Genomic DNA, 18,643 nt, shown 5'->3' with positions numbered 1-18,643 from the left:
ATTATAACGCCCCCACGGCTGAAAGGGCGAGCATGCTTGGTGGGACGGGGATTCGAACCTGCGACCCTGAGATTGCGAGTCGAGCGCCTTATCCACCTGGCCATGCCGGGCCTAACTTAAATGACATGTATATTAATGTCCCATAAGATTTTTCGAGTTTGGAGGACAAAGTCATCAACTGATCTGACTAAAGAACTCGTGTTCTCCACGATTTATACGATAGGAATGACATCATCTTTCCTGACACCAGACTTTGAAGACTACATTTAAGTTCAACTTTCGAAGTCCTTTTTCTGCAAAGTGTATTCGGAAACTTTAAGAGCCGTTTCAGTGACTGCAAATTTAAACACATTCTCGTGTTTCTCGCGAGACAAGGAATTATAATCAACCTATTATTTCTGTCATAATCATATCATTTTGATTTATATATCAAAGTTTTTTCGGATACACCTGCCACGCCCTTAACCCTTTTCACATTCATCTTAATTATGGGTATAACTTGTCATTACAGTTTCCCGTATGTCAAGCTTGACATTTGGTCGGAATTCGTACACACTCGGAAAATCCTGCACCTAAAACCTTTTTTTATTTTAAAACTGGTTTTCATTTGAAAACTTCGAGTCTTAGCTGTTAAATTTTATTAAGGTGAGGAAAAGAAAACATGTTCTCAACATTTGAAAATATAGTCCAGATGTTTTGATTATTATATTGATAACATATTTTATATCTACTTGCTGATTTACCATCATAATCTCTCTTCCACTTCATTAAGGATTAATACAAACTGCATAAGCTTACATATATATATTTTTTATTTCCAGTAGGCTGTTTTAGTCTAAGTTACCTTATACTTAAATATCTAATCTAATGATACATTTTCAGGTCCCATTACATTTGAAAAGTTTGTTTCCTCACATCTAGCATTTTATTGTATCATTTTCCCTTCTTTTTACTAAGATAAATGCATTTATAGGAAATATTCCTTTGTACTTACAAAGTAGTCAGACAAAGCAAACGAGATTTATCTTCTAGCATCGACATTCCGCTGCAAGTTGCTCATATCTCCTGTTTAAATTAATGACACAGTGACACAAGTTCTATAGTATTGTTTCCTGAGTGAAATCGTTCTCAAACGTGTCTGTGATTAAGCAAAAATCAGGTGCGAAGCACCTTTTTTTCCGTAAAATACTCAAAAGTGAAAAACACTTTTTGCTACGTAATTATCATAACGTTTTAACTGAAACTGAGTTTTTACAATTGCATTTATTGACTTCATTACTTTATTTGTGTATTTAAAACTATTAGTTTCGCAATACACTGAAACTAATCTCAAAATGCGTAATGATTCTAAGTTATTGAAATCTCTCGAAATAGTATATTTTTGATTTAAATTTTAACCATTTGGTCAGGCGTGTATCGAAAGATTCATATTTCGCATCGTACTACCACGACAAAACATAAAATACAAAATCTTACTTCGCGCTTTATGGCCTAGGGTGCGTTATAAGAAGAATAGTCAAATCCCACTATTTAATTTGAGTAGCTCAAAAGTTTGCAGTGAGTGCTGCGGACTGGCTGTTTTATATTTAGCCTATCAATTATATGGTTCTTGTGTAAATTTGCACGAATTTCCGAAATTAGATAAATAATTCGCTCAACGCTTTAATTTTTTTACTGAGGTCTGTTCTATTTATGCGTGCCAGTAAAAGTTTGAACAAGAATAACCATATATAAATTAACCACGGTTAAAATTTCCCGTCACTCCTTTGGGCTCAGCAATTGTTTTCTTTTTTTAAATAAGTTATGGCCCGGCATGGCCAGGTGGTTAGGACGCTCGACTCCCAATCTGGGGGTCGCGGGTTCGCTTCCCCGTCCCACCAAACACTTTTCAGCCGTGGGGGCGTTATAATGTGACGGTCAATCCCACTATTCGTTGGTAAAAAGAGTAGCCCAAGAGTTGGCGGTGGGTGGTGATGACTAGCTGCCTGTCTTACACTGCTAAATTAGGGACGGCTAGCGCAGATAGCCCTCGTGTAGCTTTGCGCGAAATTCTAAACAAACAAATAAGTTATTTAAGTACTTCTATGTTCCTTTCTCACTTTATTTTCTTGTTTAGCAGCTTAACTTTCTTCTGTTTTTTTCTCAGTGAAGTCACTCGCCTTCAAGTGTTGCGATCGGATATCTCACAGAGAATCAATACGTAGAATAATCTTCGAATTAATTCTCATATTACACTCAGAGTCATTGGCATTCAAATACACGTGCTGACTTCCACGTCTTGAGTTGTCTTCCACTACATGATTAATTCCGAGTGTGAATTTTCCTTCTTCGTCACTACCGACGCTAGACACCCAACGTACTTTTCATCTTCTGTACCTTACTTCTTATTAAAATCCGAATTAGATCACTTTGTGTAAGTCATAAACAAATAATGATGATTTCTTTCTGCGTGTAGTGTTTATAATCAAAATAAATCAAACACAACCACGACTGTTTCGGAACAGAAAAATAACATTATGTTGATATCCTTTTCTTTTTCTTTTTAGTAACTTTGAAGTATTAATTCCAGATCTGGAATTAAATATAAATTGATGTAATTATATTGAAATAAGAAAGTTGCAGGTAATGCGTTATTTGTCGTTAAATTTAAGGATATTTGATAAGAAGGTACTGAATATTTATGGAAGTTTTGAGTCCTTTCTAATTCATTATGTAGTAACCGAAATTAAGCGTATGAATAATATAATGGATTGCATCTAATTTATTTTTCAATAATATATATGGCGGACTAAGTGTTTGATTATTTTCAGCTTTTTTTTCGACAAATGTAAAAACGAAAAAAAAAAAAAGTGACAGAGTTCTAATTTGTTCCCCAGGGGCTCAGCTGTAAGTCTGAAAGATAATAGCGCTAAAAACCTGATTTCGATGCCTATGATAGGCAAAGTGCAGACAGCTGGTTGTGTTGCTATACGCTCGACAACAAACAACCCTAATACATTATTTGATTAGCTGCACCCTCTGCTGTGGACTGACACACGCTGTGCTGATGAGTCTTGAACAGGCGAAACTGCAGTCCACAGTACAGACTACATCAGGACTACGTCACAAATTACATTTTCGATTTTACTTTTGGTGAAAAGAAAAGGAATCTGTGATAAAATCCTTAAACAGTTGGTCCGCTGTATAATATCAAAGGAGATATTTAATTATTATATGTGGTAATATACAAACAGCTCGACATAGATCATAAGAAAGTATTTGTGATTTTTACGACTGGAGACAAATACTGGATATCGAAATTTACAATTTTAGTCTATATTTACAATATTATTTTGATAAATTATTTGTTTGTTTGCAGTTAAGCACAAAGCTACACAATGGGCTATCTGTGCTCTACCCACCACGGATATCGAAACTCGGACTCTAGTTGTAAGTCCGCAGACATACCGCTGTGCCACTGGGGGAATTTTGACAAATACTGATAAAATTTTATTGGTATATATGCGATTTGTCTATTGAATTACATTGAAAAACGTCATAAATATAATTAAATAGATATTTGTTGCCCAGAATATTAAACTAATCCAATCATGATAATTAAGTTTAAAAAGGCTATCACACATATAACAGCGGTAGTAGATTATAGCAAAACACTTGGTTCGTTTAATGTTTAAAAAAGTTGATATTGAGGCTATTTCGGTGCTTCATGGATTCGTTTTGTTATAGGTCAACTCCCGAAATGCCTTGCGCGCGTTTCCATTCTAAATAATGTTATGATTATAATTCATCGGAATTTTAACTCCACAAGTTAGTTGTATGGGTATAATTTACCTAAATATCTGAAAACCTAAAACAACAAAAGATAAGTCTGTCCTATATACCTGGTTTATTTCGTAAATCTTAAACACGATATCTCTCCATCAACCAGAAGCACTTCGGTGGCAGAAATCGGAAATAATAAATCTGGGATTTTATTTGACTTTGGTGAGACTTATAAAATATATAGCGTACGATGAGATATGACGATTACAATTTACAGTTTACGTATCGAACAAACATTTACCCAGTTATGACTGGCCGAAACATCGGCAGACGCCCCATACTTAATGACAATACTTGTGATGTAACCAACGGGTTCGCTATTTGAGACTCCTGCTTCGCCCGCCATTGCATCTATTCTTCAAACCAGAGCCCAACAACCCTTCAGCAGATACACAAGCCCTGCTGACCGTGACTGGAACTTTGCTACTCTTCGGTATGTCATCAGTCACAATTATTCCCTCCATTACCTGAATGTGCAATGTTCCGAGATGTTCAACTTTCAACCTGTGCAGCCGCTGTGAATGGGACTACGGTGGCCTTTTTGACAGCCCTTTCAGGCAAATCCACCTATCAATCCCAAAGATGGTGTAGTCTTCCGCAAGGTTGGAAGATCAATATATCCAACCTCAAACAGACAATGATGAAAGGTCGAATAATTTGATTTGAGAATCAAAAAACAGATAATCAGTTCGTGTGTGCAACTGTTATGGGCAAGTCGGTTAGGCCACTCGGAAATTTGTCTCTTTGAATACTCATAACTCCTGACTAAAATATGTTACCATCATAAGGATTACATATTTTGATACAGCTGATTTAGAAATTTCTAACGGTGTATGCAACACTTCCAAGAAACAATTACTGAAATTTCTTGTTTCTTGTTCTGTCACCTCTGATTGAGGGGGAGAATCTGTGTTAATATTTTAAAAAATCAACACATGTGTAAACCCATAAATAAAATTTAATCACTTATTGTATGTTTGTTTGTAATTAAGCACAGAACTACACAATGGGCTATCTGTGGTCTGCCCATCACGGATATCGAAACCCGATTTCTAGCGTTGTAAGTCCGCAGATACCACTGTGCCACTGGGGGCTAATCAGTTATTAATTAAAACTAAAGATAAAGTAAATATACGTGAAAACAGCTATGTACAAAATAATTTATGAATGTTTATACGTAGGACAGACTCATAGGAATATAAAGTATAGAGAGAACGAACATAAGCAGTTTTAAAAATAAGACAATAGATATTTTACTATTAGCTGAACATGTTGATATAACCCAACATACGATCCAGTGGGATAAAATTAGCTCAACCTAAAAATGGCGATACCAGAAATATTTGTGAATCGTTCGAGATAATTATATCTCAAAAGAAGAAGAAAACAATGAGAATGTATTAAAGATGAGGGAATCAACGAGACGGAATGCATATAAGTAGCGTGATATCCTGTAATAAACATGTAAAATAAGATATTACATGACTGAACAGAAGATATAAAAAGTATACGAGATCTTGCGAATTACACACCTGAAGATGACGCGTTGAGACGTATAGAGTGGATTTGAAAATGTGGATCAGTCTCAAATAAGAATATTTTTCACTTTATAAAACAAAAACAAAACGTTGTTGATTAGTTTAATTTAATATGTTCTTCTAAATTATATTGCAGTCTAAAATACGTTAGTGTTAAGAAACTACAATTACACACTTCAAATGTTAAAATTATCACTGTTAAAGCATGAAGTGCACGACACAAAAGTATCATTTGACAGAGAAATGCTTTTATTTTTAGAAGTTGTGAAACAAGACAAACATCAATATTCATTAACAACAAATTGAACCGTTGTAGTTCTACTTCCACATATAGCTATAACAGTAAAAACAACCGCCTTGAAATCTTATTAACACATTTCCAATGCCACACCGTTCATTTTACAGAAGTTTTTTATTTATTTCTATTAATTTGCAAAGCATAACTTTTCAATTATTTTTCGAATGGAAATGATTTTTTTTTGCAAATAATGTTCATTCAACACGACCTCAGATTAGCCAAATGCATCTGAGGAAGCAATAAATAGTTCATATAAATTTTCATCAGAGAAATGTTAGAAAACATGAATTTAATGTAACATAATACTTTTCCAATTCAGAATCAGTAAGTTAACGTTATCGCTAACGTTCAATAGCTTAATACGATATGTTTGTAGAACGCAGCGCAACGTTTTTCTTTTTGTTGTTGTTATTTGAACAACAATTTTTACAACGTTCTGATATCCAATCAGTGACTACCTTATTTTAACATAGAGTTCTAAGCAGGAAAGCAGATCTAATTTTGGTAAAAGCACTTTGACTTGCTGATACCTATTTCGTACAGTAAGAAAATACATTATTGCTGTAACAATCCTGGAAATACGTCTAGATATAACGTTAAACACAAAAGTTTGTTTTGGTGTTCTTATATGCAACTTATAAGTGCAACTGAACATTTTTTTTTCCAAGGACTTAATACTTCCTAAGCTATGGGTGATTATAAATAATAGAATACAGCTAAAAGGGAAGTTTCAGTAGAGACGCGGTTACACAGACAAATTAGATATAGTTTTAATATTAATTTCGTGAAACTCTCCTTCCTCAGTCGACCAGCTCCTCAACTTGTAAACACGCTGAACGGAGAAGGGACCAAAATGGCTTTTCCTTTCTTCTAGTTTCTGCAACTTCGGCCTCGCATATTTCAGGCTGTAGAAAGGAAAAAACTTTAATAGCTACAAAACAAACAGGTTGTGAAAGTCTTATATCACTTCAGAAAAATGATTAATTAACGTTCTCTATGTTATCTAAAAACCACGCTATTCTCAACTAACACAGTTCACAGGATATTGCAAAGTTTTCCAATGATTACGTAGCAGTCAACACATAAAGTACTATAAAACAGTTTGTGGTAAACATTTTGGTTTTTGAATTTCTCGCAAAGCTACACGAGGGCTATCTGTGCTACCCGTCCCTAATTTAGCAGTGAAAGGCAACTACTTATCACCCACCGCCAACTCTTGGGCTATTCTTTTACCAAAGAATAGTGGGATTAACTATAACATTATAACACCCCTACGGGTGATAGGGCGAGCGTGTTTGGTGGGACGAGGATTCGAACCCGCGACCCTCAGATTGCGAGTCGAGCGCCCTGACCACCTGATTACACAAGTCATAATATAAAGGGTTGTAAGAAAATCTAAAAAGACTCAGAAATTCGATCGTTTTTGAATAATTGGCTATTCTTCTTCAGGAAAAAAAATAAAAAGGTTGCAAGAAAATCTCTATGCAAAACGAATATGATAATTGATAGTCTGCGGACAGAACCTACTGAATCCGGTTCTATTATTAATTTCTTATAAACAGTTGGAGAAAGATAGAGTTGCCAAAAATATGCTTCACAACAACAGAAATTTATGCTAACCTTATATAATATAACGAAACTACTATAAGATTAATAACCCAGCAGTCAGGCCAGTGGAAACGAAACAGTCACAAAAATAGTGATTTGAAAATGTATGACATACCAGGATTGAAATGGCAGATCTTTTTACTGGTTACAACATAAAATTAATTTTGCTGATGAATGCTGAAAATTGTATAAATATACCATTTAAGCCTACAACATACGAACAGTTATTATACAGAGGATACTTGTGATGTGTGTGTTTACACATCAAGAAATGTACTCAGTGTCTGCTGCTTCTGTTCAAATTACCTTACTTTTGAAATAACGATTAGGTAGATAGAGAAAGAGAGAGACGTTAATCGAAAATACAGGCTATACAAACATACTATAAGCTTTTCCGTGCTCTTGCATTCTTAGATATCTAACAGTATCAGGAGTTAGCAATGTTACTCGTAAATTAAATTAATTAACGATAAACAACGTATCAAGTTGGTTGTTTTAATACTTATCTTACAACGTTCTTCAGCTAGAACATTCACACTGAACTCTTATAAATATAAAAATATTAGTGAATCTTGTTTACTTCTAATTTGAATGCAGTAACAGTAACTTTCAAAATTAACAGGTATTGCAAATATAAATATTATGTTTCAATTTTACTGTGGGCAAGTTTAGCAGTCGCAGTAAAAGTTTATGATTACCTATGTAAGTTGTAAAAATTGTATTTTAACCGTTAATCCAGTAAGTGTAAACATATAGGTTTATTTAAATGCAAATTATATATGTAATATAAAAAAATGTAATATAAGAACAGAGACAAAAAGCATCGAACGTAGAAGAAGTAAATAAAACTAGTGTACAAATACAATTTGGGAAAGGTAAAGTTAACCTTATATAGTAAAAGAGGTATTGCAAAAGCAGGATCCACTCAGTTGTAATAATACAGTTTCTGTACACACACACACACACACGTGGACTTTTAACTGCTAAATGATACGCGAAAAATATTTAGTCCTACGTTCGCAGAAATAGTACAGAAAAAGCACACAAATAGTTTTTAATCACTAAGTTAGTGACAGTTAACAGTAAAGTGTATATTTTCATGATTTCGAATGTGAAGAATGATGACGTCTTTGTCTTTCATGTTACTGAAAGTAACATTTCTAAGGCTCTGACAATAATGACGAAAACCTAGAATGATATGTGATTGAATAACTAAAAATTAGTGACAGTATCATAACGGGCATTTCAAGCTCTAGTGTAGTATGGAACTTAATTATTAAAACTATGTTATAACAGCTAAAACTCTTAGATAATACACAAGTGATTTTCAAGCTTCGTAGGGTACATGGATGATATGTGGAGATGTAGAATAATACATAATTGAATTATTAAAGCTGTGTTTTGTATATGTTTAAGCCCTGAGACAATACTGGGCTGGACGAATAAATCTCTGAATCATTATAAGAAATTATAACTAAATATCTTAAATAACATAGGAATGATTTTCAAGCACCGTAGAGTACAGAAATACACTGCGAAAGTGGGATATGAGTAGTAAAGACCAAGGATAACACACTACCGAATGATTGTAGCTGTATTGTGCATATTTTAAAGTATTGGGGTAGTACTGGAGAGAGCATTAACGTTCTAAGATAGTGAAAAATAGATAGTTAAAGCAATGGAATAATATAAGAGTGATAGAATAAAGAAAATACCTAAACGTCTAATGTATTAGTTGAAAGTCAAAGCCTAAGGTAGCCCAAATAACATAGAAGTGGATGATAAAAACTCCAGTATAATTTAGGTATGAATGTTTTAAGCTTTGAAGTATGAATATGTGTGAATGGTAAAAATTCGTAAACAATACACATGATAGATAGATGTCTCTTACAGTGAAGAAGTGGATAATACAAGAACTACGTCAGAATATGAGCTAATATTTAAAGCTCTAATATAGTGTATTAGTGGATTGTATAATCTGTAATGTAGTATAGAAATGGACATTTAAAACTTTAAAATCTAATAACACGGACGGAAATATTCCTAGGATAATGTAGGAGTAAGTGTAAAGTTCTACGGTAATACAGGGCATGGATGGTACAAGTCCTACAGTATAATAGGAGATGGTGTAAGAAGGAGCACGAAGGGGTGTTAAAAACGTTGGAGTAGAAAGGAAGAGGCAAAATAAGCTCGTAGGACAGTACTGAATGGCATCAAGCTCTAGGACAGTACTGAATGGCTGTATAAAGCTATAGGATAGAACAAAATGGACGTATAAAGCTCTAGGATAGTACTAGATGGCTGTATAAAGCTCTAGGACAGTATTAGAGTTACTAAATAGAAACTAAGTGGCTAAATAAAGCATTAATACAGTGTCGGAACAATTAGGGCAATAAGGGAATGGATTGATAAAGCTCTTGGATAGTAGGCGAGTGGCTAAAGAAAACTAGCAAAGTATAGAAGCGGTTAAACAATTTTTAACATAAAAATCACTAATTTTGATTGATTTCAGCGTGCTCCGAACGAAAATATAAGTGATTATGAACTTCCTGAATTTTTTGGAGTTTAAAACGACATTCATAACTCCAGAGGGGAAGTAGAAATATATTTTAACAAAATTGGCCCAATGTAAACCTTGAAATTTCATTAGAACTGTAGTTTTATCGATTTTAGCCAATCACAGTTTCTCAGCCTCAGTTGTCATGGTATGATGCAATTGTCTGTATCTTCTCCTCTAGAAGTCGTAGGCTAGTGATCTAAACATATAACGAAAGTTTTTTTTCTGTTCTTTTCAACTATATAAGCTAACTTATAAGGTTTTGACAAAGATTCCAGTAGAAATCGGAACACAATAATGAAATCTTAGCTCGGTGATATGTTGCTAGAAAGCAAAAAAAATTTTGTGTACAACTTTCATCCAAGATAGAGGCCTGATTTTTTTTAAAGCTTGATTTACCATTTTATCCTTCATTTACTTATATATAACATTACAGTATGATAGGAAATATTCTTTGTTTTATGTAACGAAATCAGACCTAAAAATCTGGCTTAGTTAAATCGTTTTGACGCTCAACCGTATCTACTTTATTTTCCTCTACAAAGTTAGTGTTTGTTAGGCCATGTTTACATTTGGCCTTACTGGCCTGAGTAACTGCTTCAATGAGCAAAACAAAATCACCAGAAATAAAAGTAAACAAACATAGATAATATAGAATAAGTTTAAAACTTAAATATACCTAAAACCCTCATGATTAACAATTTAAAAAATCGTCTTTCTTATAATTTTTATATGGTAAATTTTTCTATTGTACGTCAGTAATGGTAAACACAATGAATCTGCGTGCGGTGTTTTACGAATGAAAACAAACACACCATTTACAGTTCTATAAAATAAAAACTTAATTGAAACGTTTTAAAAGAATGTAGAGAAAACGAAATTGGTCTTGTTTGTTTGTAGTTAAGCGCAAAACTACACAATGTGTCATCTGTGCTGTGCTCACCATGGGTATCAAAACCCGTTTATCAACGTTTTAAATCTTCAGACACTGAGAGGAGGCAGTAATTGGAATCTACAATAACGGTTATCATTTTTAACTTTTTCTCATACAGCACATTTCATAAACTTGAGAATTCACACAAATCTCGCATTTAAAGATATTTTATTTTAGAGAAGCTACATAATCTGTATAAAAGGTCACCTCAAGTTTCTAACAATTCAATCCAATAATGTTTTTGTTTGTTTGTTCTTTTTTCCCATACAACAGAACAAACCATAGGCGTTTTAAGGTAAAGCTCTAAGACAGTAATGAAGTGGCGAGTAATGAGCTAGGCTAGCATAAAATGGTTAGATAAAGCCAGAGGCGTCGCTAGGTATGATTCGGGGCTCGAGTCTATAGTCGTGGGGATTTTCGGCGTTTCACTATGGAATCGATCATGGTTTTTTTCTGATTTTTCAAGACACCAACTGGGAACTCGGGGCATGAGCCCCCGTGTGCCATTGCCTAGCGACGCCTCTAAATAAAGCCTTAGGATATTGTGGAAGTGGCTAAATATAGCTTTAGGATAGTGTGGAAGTGGCTAAATATAGCTTCAGGATAGTGTGGAAGTAGCTAAATAAAGTATTGAGATAGTATGGAAATGGCTAAATAAAGCTTTGGGATAGTATGGAAATGGTTAACTAAAGCCTTAGTACAGTATAAAAGTGGCTAAATATTCTCTTAGTACAGTATAGAAGTGGCTAAATAAAAGCTTTAGGATGGTGTAGAAGTGGCTAAATAAAACTTTAGGATTGTGTAGAAGTGGCTAAATATCTTTAGGATAGTAAGGAAGTGGCTAAATAAAGCCTTATAATACTCTAGAAATGGCTAGATATAGCTTTAGGATGGTGTAGAAGTGGCTAAATATAGCTTTAGGATAGCGTGAAAGTGGCTAAATATAGCTTTAGGATAGTATGGAAATTGCTAAATAAAGCCTTAGGATACTGTAGAAATGGCTAAATATAGCTTTAGGATAGTGTGGAAATTGCTAAATAAAGCCTTAGGATACTGTAGAAATGGCTAAATATAGCTTTAGGATAGAGTGGAAGTGGCTAAATAAAGCTTTAGGATGGTGTAGAAGTGGCTAAATATGCTTCAGGATAGTGTGGAAGTGGCTAAATATAGCTTTAGGATAGTGTGGAAGTGGCTAAATATAGCTTTAGGATAATGTAGAAATGGCTAAATATAGCTTTAAGATAGTATGGAACGTTACAGGAGTTGACGGTTTAAACTCAGTGGTCATATTTGACTAAGCAAAACTATGAGATAGTATAAGAGTAATCAAATGATATAAGACAAATGAAGAAAAAACGACAAAGACTCAAACAAAAAGTCGTGATGCTTAGTTATTTTTTTAAAAACATTATGTATAAGAGATTCTTCAAGATTTGTATTATATAGCTCCTAGGGTCGTATACCACTAGAGGTTTGATTAGACTCAACTGAATTAGTTATATTAAGACTATGCATTACTGAAGAGTTACAATTCGAGTATAGTATAGGATATACAGTTCACTAGTTTGTAACAGCGTTAGTAAAAGGTGAGGGATAAGAACCATACCTCTAGGCTTGCGAGAGTGGCATTTTTCTGGACACAGTCTTCTGTTGCTACCAAAGCAGGCTGCACTTTCAACGTCATGTAGTATCTTACACCATCTTTCGGCTTCTCCTGCAACATGAAAATCGATAAAAATATACGCTGACTCTAGTCTGTTTAACGGTAAGCGTGAAGATGGTATTATTTACAAGTGTGTGAAGAGCGTTGTATTTGGGTTTCTCGTCAATTTTATTCGGTCGTGAACATTATCCGCGTGGTGGTCTTGAAAAACAACAGCAAAAAACTTTGATTTCTTGCTGAAGAAGAACTGTTAAAATCCAGTTGTTCAACATAAAATATAGCCCGTTCCCGATTTTATTTCAGGTACGAATTAATCCTCAATAAAATTAATTTCCTCGACGTATATTATTACGCTTCACAAAACGGCAACGAAAACTTGCTAACTTTAAGCATGGCTAGTGACTGGGACAGAAGTTAAAGAAACACGAGAAAAACAGCCTTACTTAAGCACTACATGGTTCATTGACCTCTTCCAGAGACTTATCTAACAGTCAGTAAGTGCAAACAGATTAAGAACGAAAACTGCCGAATCGGCTGTTGCTTACTATATCAATTAATGATTACAACAGTTTGTCTTACATTGAAGTATCAAACTGTGAGATCAGTAAGAAACCCATTACAAATCGTTTCAGAATAATAAGAGTTATCTAAGGGTTGATTATTAGATACCAGACAGATGTTGCTTTATGTTATTTCCTTGCAATAAAAAACAACGTTTTACGAAACGTAACGTGTGGCTCCTAATTCTAGAACATGATACCAATTTTATCTATTACGCGACATCTTTTCAAAAATAAAGGTAAAAATTTGTTAAGGCTTTCCGTATAGCTTTCTATAGAGAAATAACGTGAGCGTCACTTTATAAATGATCATGCATTTCCACATGTTATGCAATATTGCTAGGTTCTTCTGTGAGTATCTAACGGATTGTTCATGCGATGCTTTCTATCTGATTATGAAGCATTTTGAACATAACCATCTGCTGTCTGAGTACGGTTTCTAGTAACATTTGCATTAGTCCTAGGGATTTTTGTGTAACTCTATCGAATTTTGTAATGTTACATCTAGAGCTTTTCGCACTACTTTTTAGTGTTTATATGGTGTGTAAATATCAAGAGTTTTGAAAATGATTGTTGTTTTTATTGGATCTGAGTTTTATGCTGGACTATATAGATCTTCAAACGTGAATATATCCAGAATCTTTCGTCTAATAATCTAGCTATATGTGTATATCTAACTCTTAAAGTATGAACTACCTATAGTGTGTTCAGCTGGACTGAATAAAGCATTTTGTTGTGCCTGATTGTAACAAGTTCTACAAAAAGCTAACATTTTGAATCAGGCATTTTGTTACAGTTTATTGATTAACACATTTCCTATCCGGTGCTTTATGCATTAGTATTATAAATCGTGTACGACTATCTTACGCTTTGGATGTAGAAAACTATCTAACGCTCTAAGAGAGTATCTATTTATGCGTGTTCTAATCTACCACTTTATGCATAAATATTTTGGAATTTTATACGACTATCCTTCTCTTCATGAACGACTACAGATCTGTACACGTTCATACTTAATACTTCGCAACCTTCTTTATATATATTTAAAGATTTGTAAGCTGACTCACTTTGACTTTAATTGAATTACAATTTTCAAAATGACCAGTACCTTATGTGGCACGTGGACTAAACGGTCAAGTCAGACAACCTCTATGGTTCATGTATAACCGTCCCTAATTTTGTTTCACTGACCAAAGAGAAGGCAGCCAGTCAACAACACTGACCACCATAAGAGCGTTGTTCGGCTCTTTGAATCTAATATCACTAATGACCATCGCTTTCATAATGCGCCCATATGTGAAAGTGCGGAGCGTGTTTAGCCATATAATAGCTTGAATCTTGGACCCTTCGATCTGCAGCCGGACTTATTAAAAACAATTCTGTGCATGTCTCTTATTTTTTTAAATACCAAGCACTTTGTGTAAAGCTATCTAACCATTTGTACGGACTGTGTAGCGCGCTCGAAACACGTGGAAACAAAAACGTATTTGGGAAAAGAAACATTTCAAACTGCGTTATTCAAAAATATTCATAAAATGTTCCATACCACTCGATAAATATAAACTGCAGTTTCCAAACTTTGAACATGAAAGACAACTTCAAAGCAACTGTCGCTTATATTCTCAACTTCGTTGCACTCACAAATGTATGTATACACATCGAAAAAACATCACATGGACTGAAAAAATTATTCATATATTCTGAGCGTTTTACCCGTGCCAATATAGCGATTGCTGTTGTCAAGCATGTTAGTCTCTTGAGTTCGAAAACGATGTTAACTTATCAAAACTAAAATCAGGACAACCCTGAGAGAAATAAGAAGTTAGATGGAAGTTACCTGTGCTGTCGAATAGATGTCTTGTTTGGATTTATACGTACGATAGAAAGCATAGTGGACAACCCACTATTAAATAAAAAATCTAAACACTTATTTCTGCATCCTTTGCGTTTGAAAAACATTTAAAAATCCGCAGCTTAAAAGTCGTTAAAGAAATACGACTTGAAATAAAAGTGTGTGTTAAAACCTCTAGTACATAGCATCAACTTTTGGTCATTTTGTCAAAACATCTATATCTGTCTCATATCAGAGTAATAATGATTACACTGAACATATATTGTTGGCTACGTACGCATATGGCGCTGGTAGAAGATACCGTTTCAAATTTCCATCATTGTTTCTTACATGTCCCACAATATTTACTTTTTATCATACCCACTTCAATATTGTTAACTGGCGGCGTTCCCTCGAGAGGCAGACAAACGGCTGTATGACACATACCAAAGGCTTTTATTTTATTTATGTGCGATTTTGAGAAGAGGCTACACTTCCTCTGATGTTTTTTGGTTTGATATAAACTGATAAATAAGAAGAAGGCCGGTCATAGATAACGTAAGACTTTCATATATTTTTCATTTGAATGTACTATAAAAAGAGATTAGTCTCCTACAATCGATTCTGCTCTGACAGAAAAAATCTTGGAGCGCAATAAAGGTATCATTCATTTCATTCGCACGAATTCGTGTTTAAAAGAAATAACTAAAACAGTTACAACTTCCAAAACTTGTCTGTACAAAATACAGCAGATAAGCCCATTACTTCATATACTACTGTAATTATAATTGATTGAAACCAAGTCAAACTATACATTATTATTTTCGGTCAAATTTTAATTTAAAAAAAAATTAAATTATAATTCACCATGTAATTGAAATTTGATAGACTAGGAATAAAAACAAACTGATAAAACCGAAACACCGAAACGTTCATGTTAATAAATGTATTGTTTTTGGAATTACTTGTAATTAAAGTTTAATCCAAGAAACACAAACTTAATACACTTTAATTAGTATTACGTAACTTTAAAATAAATGTTTAATTAAAAATTCATTTTGACAGAGTTAAACAATGAAAATATGATCTAATTCTGTTGTATATTTCCCACCCACCTCACCTCCCAACGAAAGTTCTGAAGGCTTATAACGCTAAAATTCGGGTCTCGATATTCGCAGTGGAAATATTTAAGAAATAGCTTAGCCTAATCATGTTTAAGTTCTAAAACCTGTGGGTGAGTAAAAAAACCAAATTAAAAACGTATATGCTTGATAGGTTCTAATATATTCATCTTTAAATTGTATTCTCAAAACAGTCCTCAGTATATATTTTCAAAAATAAAAGCCGTAGGGTAAAACGACCAAGCCTAACAAAAACAAGGACAATCACATTACTGCTGAGTATAGTTAGACTTATTTGAATTCATCTAAAGATTTCAAATCAGAAGGGTGTAAAAATAGCATCTCAAAGCTATAGTTTGTCTACTACAAGTCACTTTACAGGAAGTGATTTGTTCAATACCAGACCTCATCAGCTAGGAGAGACCCATGGTAGTCAAAAGCCTATTTCAAATGCTAATTGTATGCATCATTGCAAAGTATTTAATGGTGTGGCATAAGATGACAAACTTGTTTGCAACTTGTACGTCATCATTAGATCATAGCTTATAATGATCTATTGGATGTTCGGAATCACCCGTTTATCATGTATAAAGGCAAACAGTCATTGTCTACAATCTTTATCTCGTCAAAAGATGTATAGTTTATCTCACACTACTCGTCTCTTAGAAACACCCTTTTATCTCATGTGAAAGCAGCGTGAAGGTGGATGCTTTATGCTACATGAGGCTGCCGTTCACTTTCTTATATTTACTCCTTTTTACAGCTTTTGCATAAAATATAATTTAGAGACATTGTTGCTATAGCTTAGTTTACCGCTATCAATATTGACCAGAACGTGTATTTGTTATGGTCAGTTGTATGAATGTAAATTGTATTTATAGAAAATAGAATTTACTTAAGCTTCCGCAATAAGAAATCTTGTAAATTTCTACTGAAGCTTCTTCTATCACTATTTTAATTTGACGAAGTGTTTTCGATCGCATTATTTCGAGTATAATTTAGAGGAGAATTAATACGACTGAAAATGTTCTTCGAGTTGTACTTTAAGGTAAGTATCAAATATCGGAAATTTAAAAAAAAAATATTTAATTTTGTATTTGAATTCAATAAAAAATTAAATCAAGGCAAAGAATCTCGTTTATGTTGATAGTTTTAATTGCCGTCTTGATTAATGTTCCATCGAATTGAAAATCAAAGTTTAATAATTGTTATATTTCCAATATTCTTGTCATTTATTTTCATCATTTTATCTAATGTATAAATTATTTTGGGGTTTGTTTGGACATTAACCTACTGCCTACAATGATAACTGATTATTGATTAATTTCAGTTGGGAATATTATCTATAAGCGTTGTATTCCGTAACGTTAGTTTTGTACTTTACTACATTAAATATTTCATAACTTTATTCTCCTACAAATAACTAGTAATCGTTACGTTATTAAAATAAAATGCCTTTATTAATCATAAACTGCTGTTAATCCAGAAAAATTGTTTTCAAACCTTTAGGTGTTCAGTCCACCCCCCGACACACACATTCACAAAAAAATAACAACAAAACAGTAAATGTACATGTGTGTTCATGGCTTGCCATAAATAGAGTTTCAACTGAGTAAGATTGTGAATGGGTAGAACGCGCTCACGTGATAGCGAGTCGCCATGTTGTTACACATTTGAACGAACACCATAAGCACATCCGACTTGCGATTCGTGTAATTCATGTTGAAAAAAATGCCACGTTGTTCAGCTTCGGGCTGTGGAAAGATGATGCATAGGTTCCCACGAGATCCAGAACGGAGACGGAAATGGGAAATAAAAATTCATCGTGAATACTGGAAAGCAAAAAGTTACTATATCGCCAAAGTGAAAAAAAAAGAAGTATTTGTGCTCCACATGTTTAGAAGCTGTAGAGGAACAATGACAATCACCGAGTGAAAGCAGTCAGAAACTCAAACAATTAAGAGAATACAATAAAAGCAGTCTTACCCTGTGTTCCGAAAAATGTATGAAAATCTTCAATCACAAGGAGCGCCTCTTTAGAGAAGTTCAGGTCACACTAGAAAGTGGCAAGACTTGTCAATCAGATATATACTTACCCAGGATATAAATCTACCCTCTTCCCATAGTATAAACTCTTGACTAAGTTCTCTGTGAGGCTTCGTATCTACGCGAGGAATCCCAGAATTTCCCCAAAGTAAACTCAAAGGATCAAAATCAAATGGTGAACTTAGGAGCAAAAACATTACCATGTAGGCTGTTGTGCAGAAACTTAATTAGACTCTAGATGTACTAACCAATTATTCTGGCATGTTTTAAAACGTCCCATATCAGAAAACAAAGTTTGCTTACCAAAATATCTCACTTCATATGTTCATGTAATATAGATTTTATTTTCATTTATTAGGTGTGAGTACCGTCTTATTATGCATTTACCGAAGAAGTCAATTATTTTAAACTTTCAATATTTGAGTTACTTTCATGTTTAAAACACGCTTTGTTGGCTGGCATACAAAATGATTGCAGTTTGTATATTTGCAGTATTTTAGCTGTTTAAGAATTTCTTTAATGGTCTAACTGTTCCTGTCTCATACTTAAAACGTTTCTAGAACATTAATTATGTACCATGCCTTGCAAAAGTATTCACCCTCTACCAATAATGTCACATTTTATGAAATACAAATAATGTAAACAATTTTTAATAAACTTGTTTT

The 18,643-nt window shown here is 33.8% G+C and overlaps 1 protein-coding gene across 1 annotated transcript in view; it reads right to left on the bottom strand.

Moving 5' to 3' along the window:
- Window positions 1-5,586: 5,586 nt before the first annotated feature.
- Window positions 5,587-18,643, bottom strand: part of LOC106461449 — a 47,218-nt gene continuing 34,161 nt past the window's right edge. The window contains exons 2-3 of the mRNA XM_013921272.2: window positions 12,364-12,471; window positions 5,587-6,563 (exon numbers count right to left, since the gene is read on the bottom strand). Of these exons, the coding sequence (XP_013776726.1) occupies window positions 6,459-6,563; window positions 12,364-12,471 (213 nt within the window). The 3' untranslated portion in view covers window positions 5,587-6,458. The remainder of the gene's footprint in view (window positions 6,564-12,363; window positions 12,472-18,643) is intronic.

This window comes from Limulus polyphemus, unplaced genomic scaffold (assembly GCF_000517525.1).
Source record: "Limulus polyphemus unplaced genomic scaffold, Limulus_polyphemus-2.1.2 Scaffold963, whole genome shotgun sequence".
In the NCBI taxonomy this organism is placed as follows: domain Eukaryota; kingdom Metazoa; phylum Arthropoda; class Merostomata; order Xiphosura; family Limulidae; genus Limulus; species Limulus polyphemus.
This window is presented reverse-complemented; position numbering and strand designations above follow the sequence as displayed.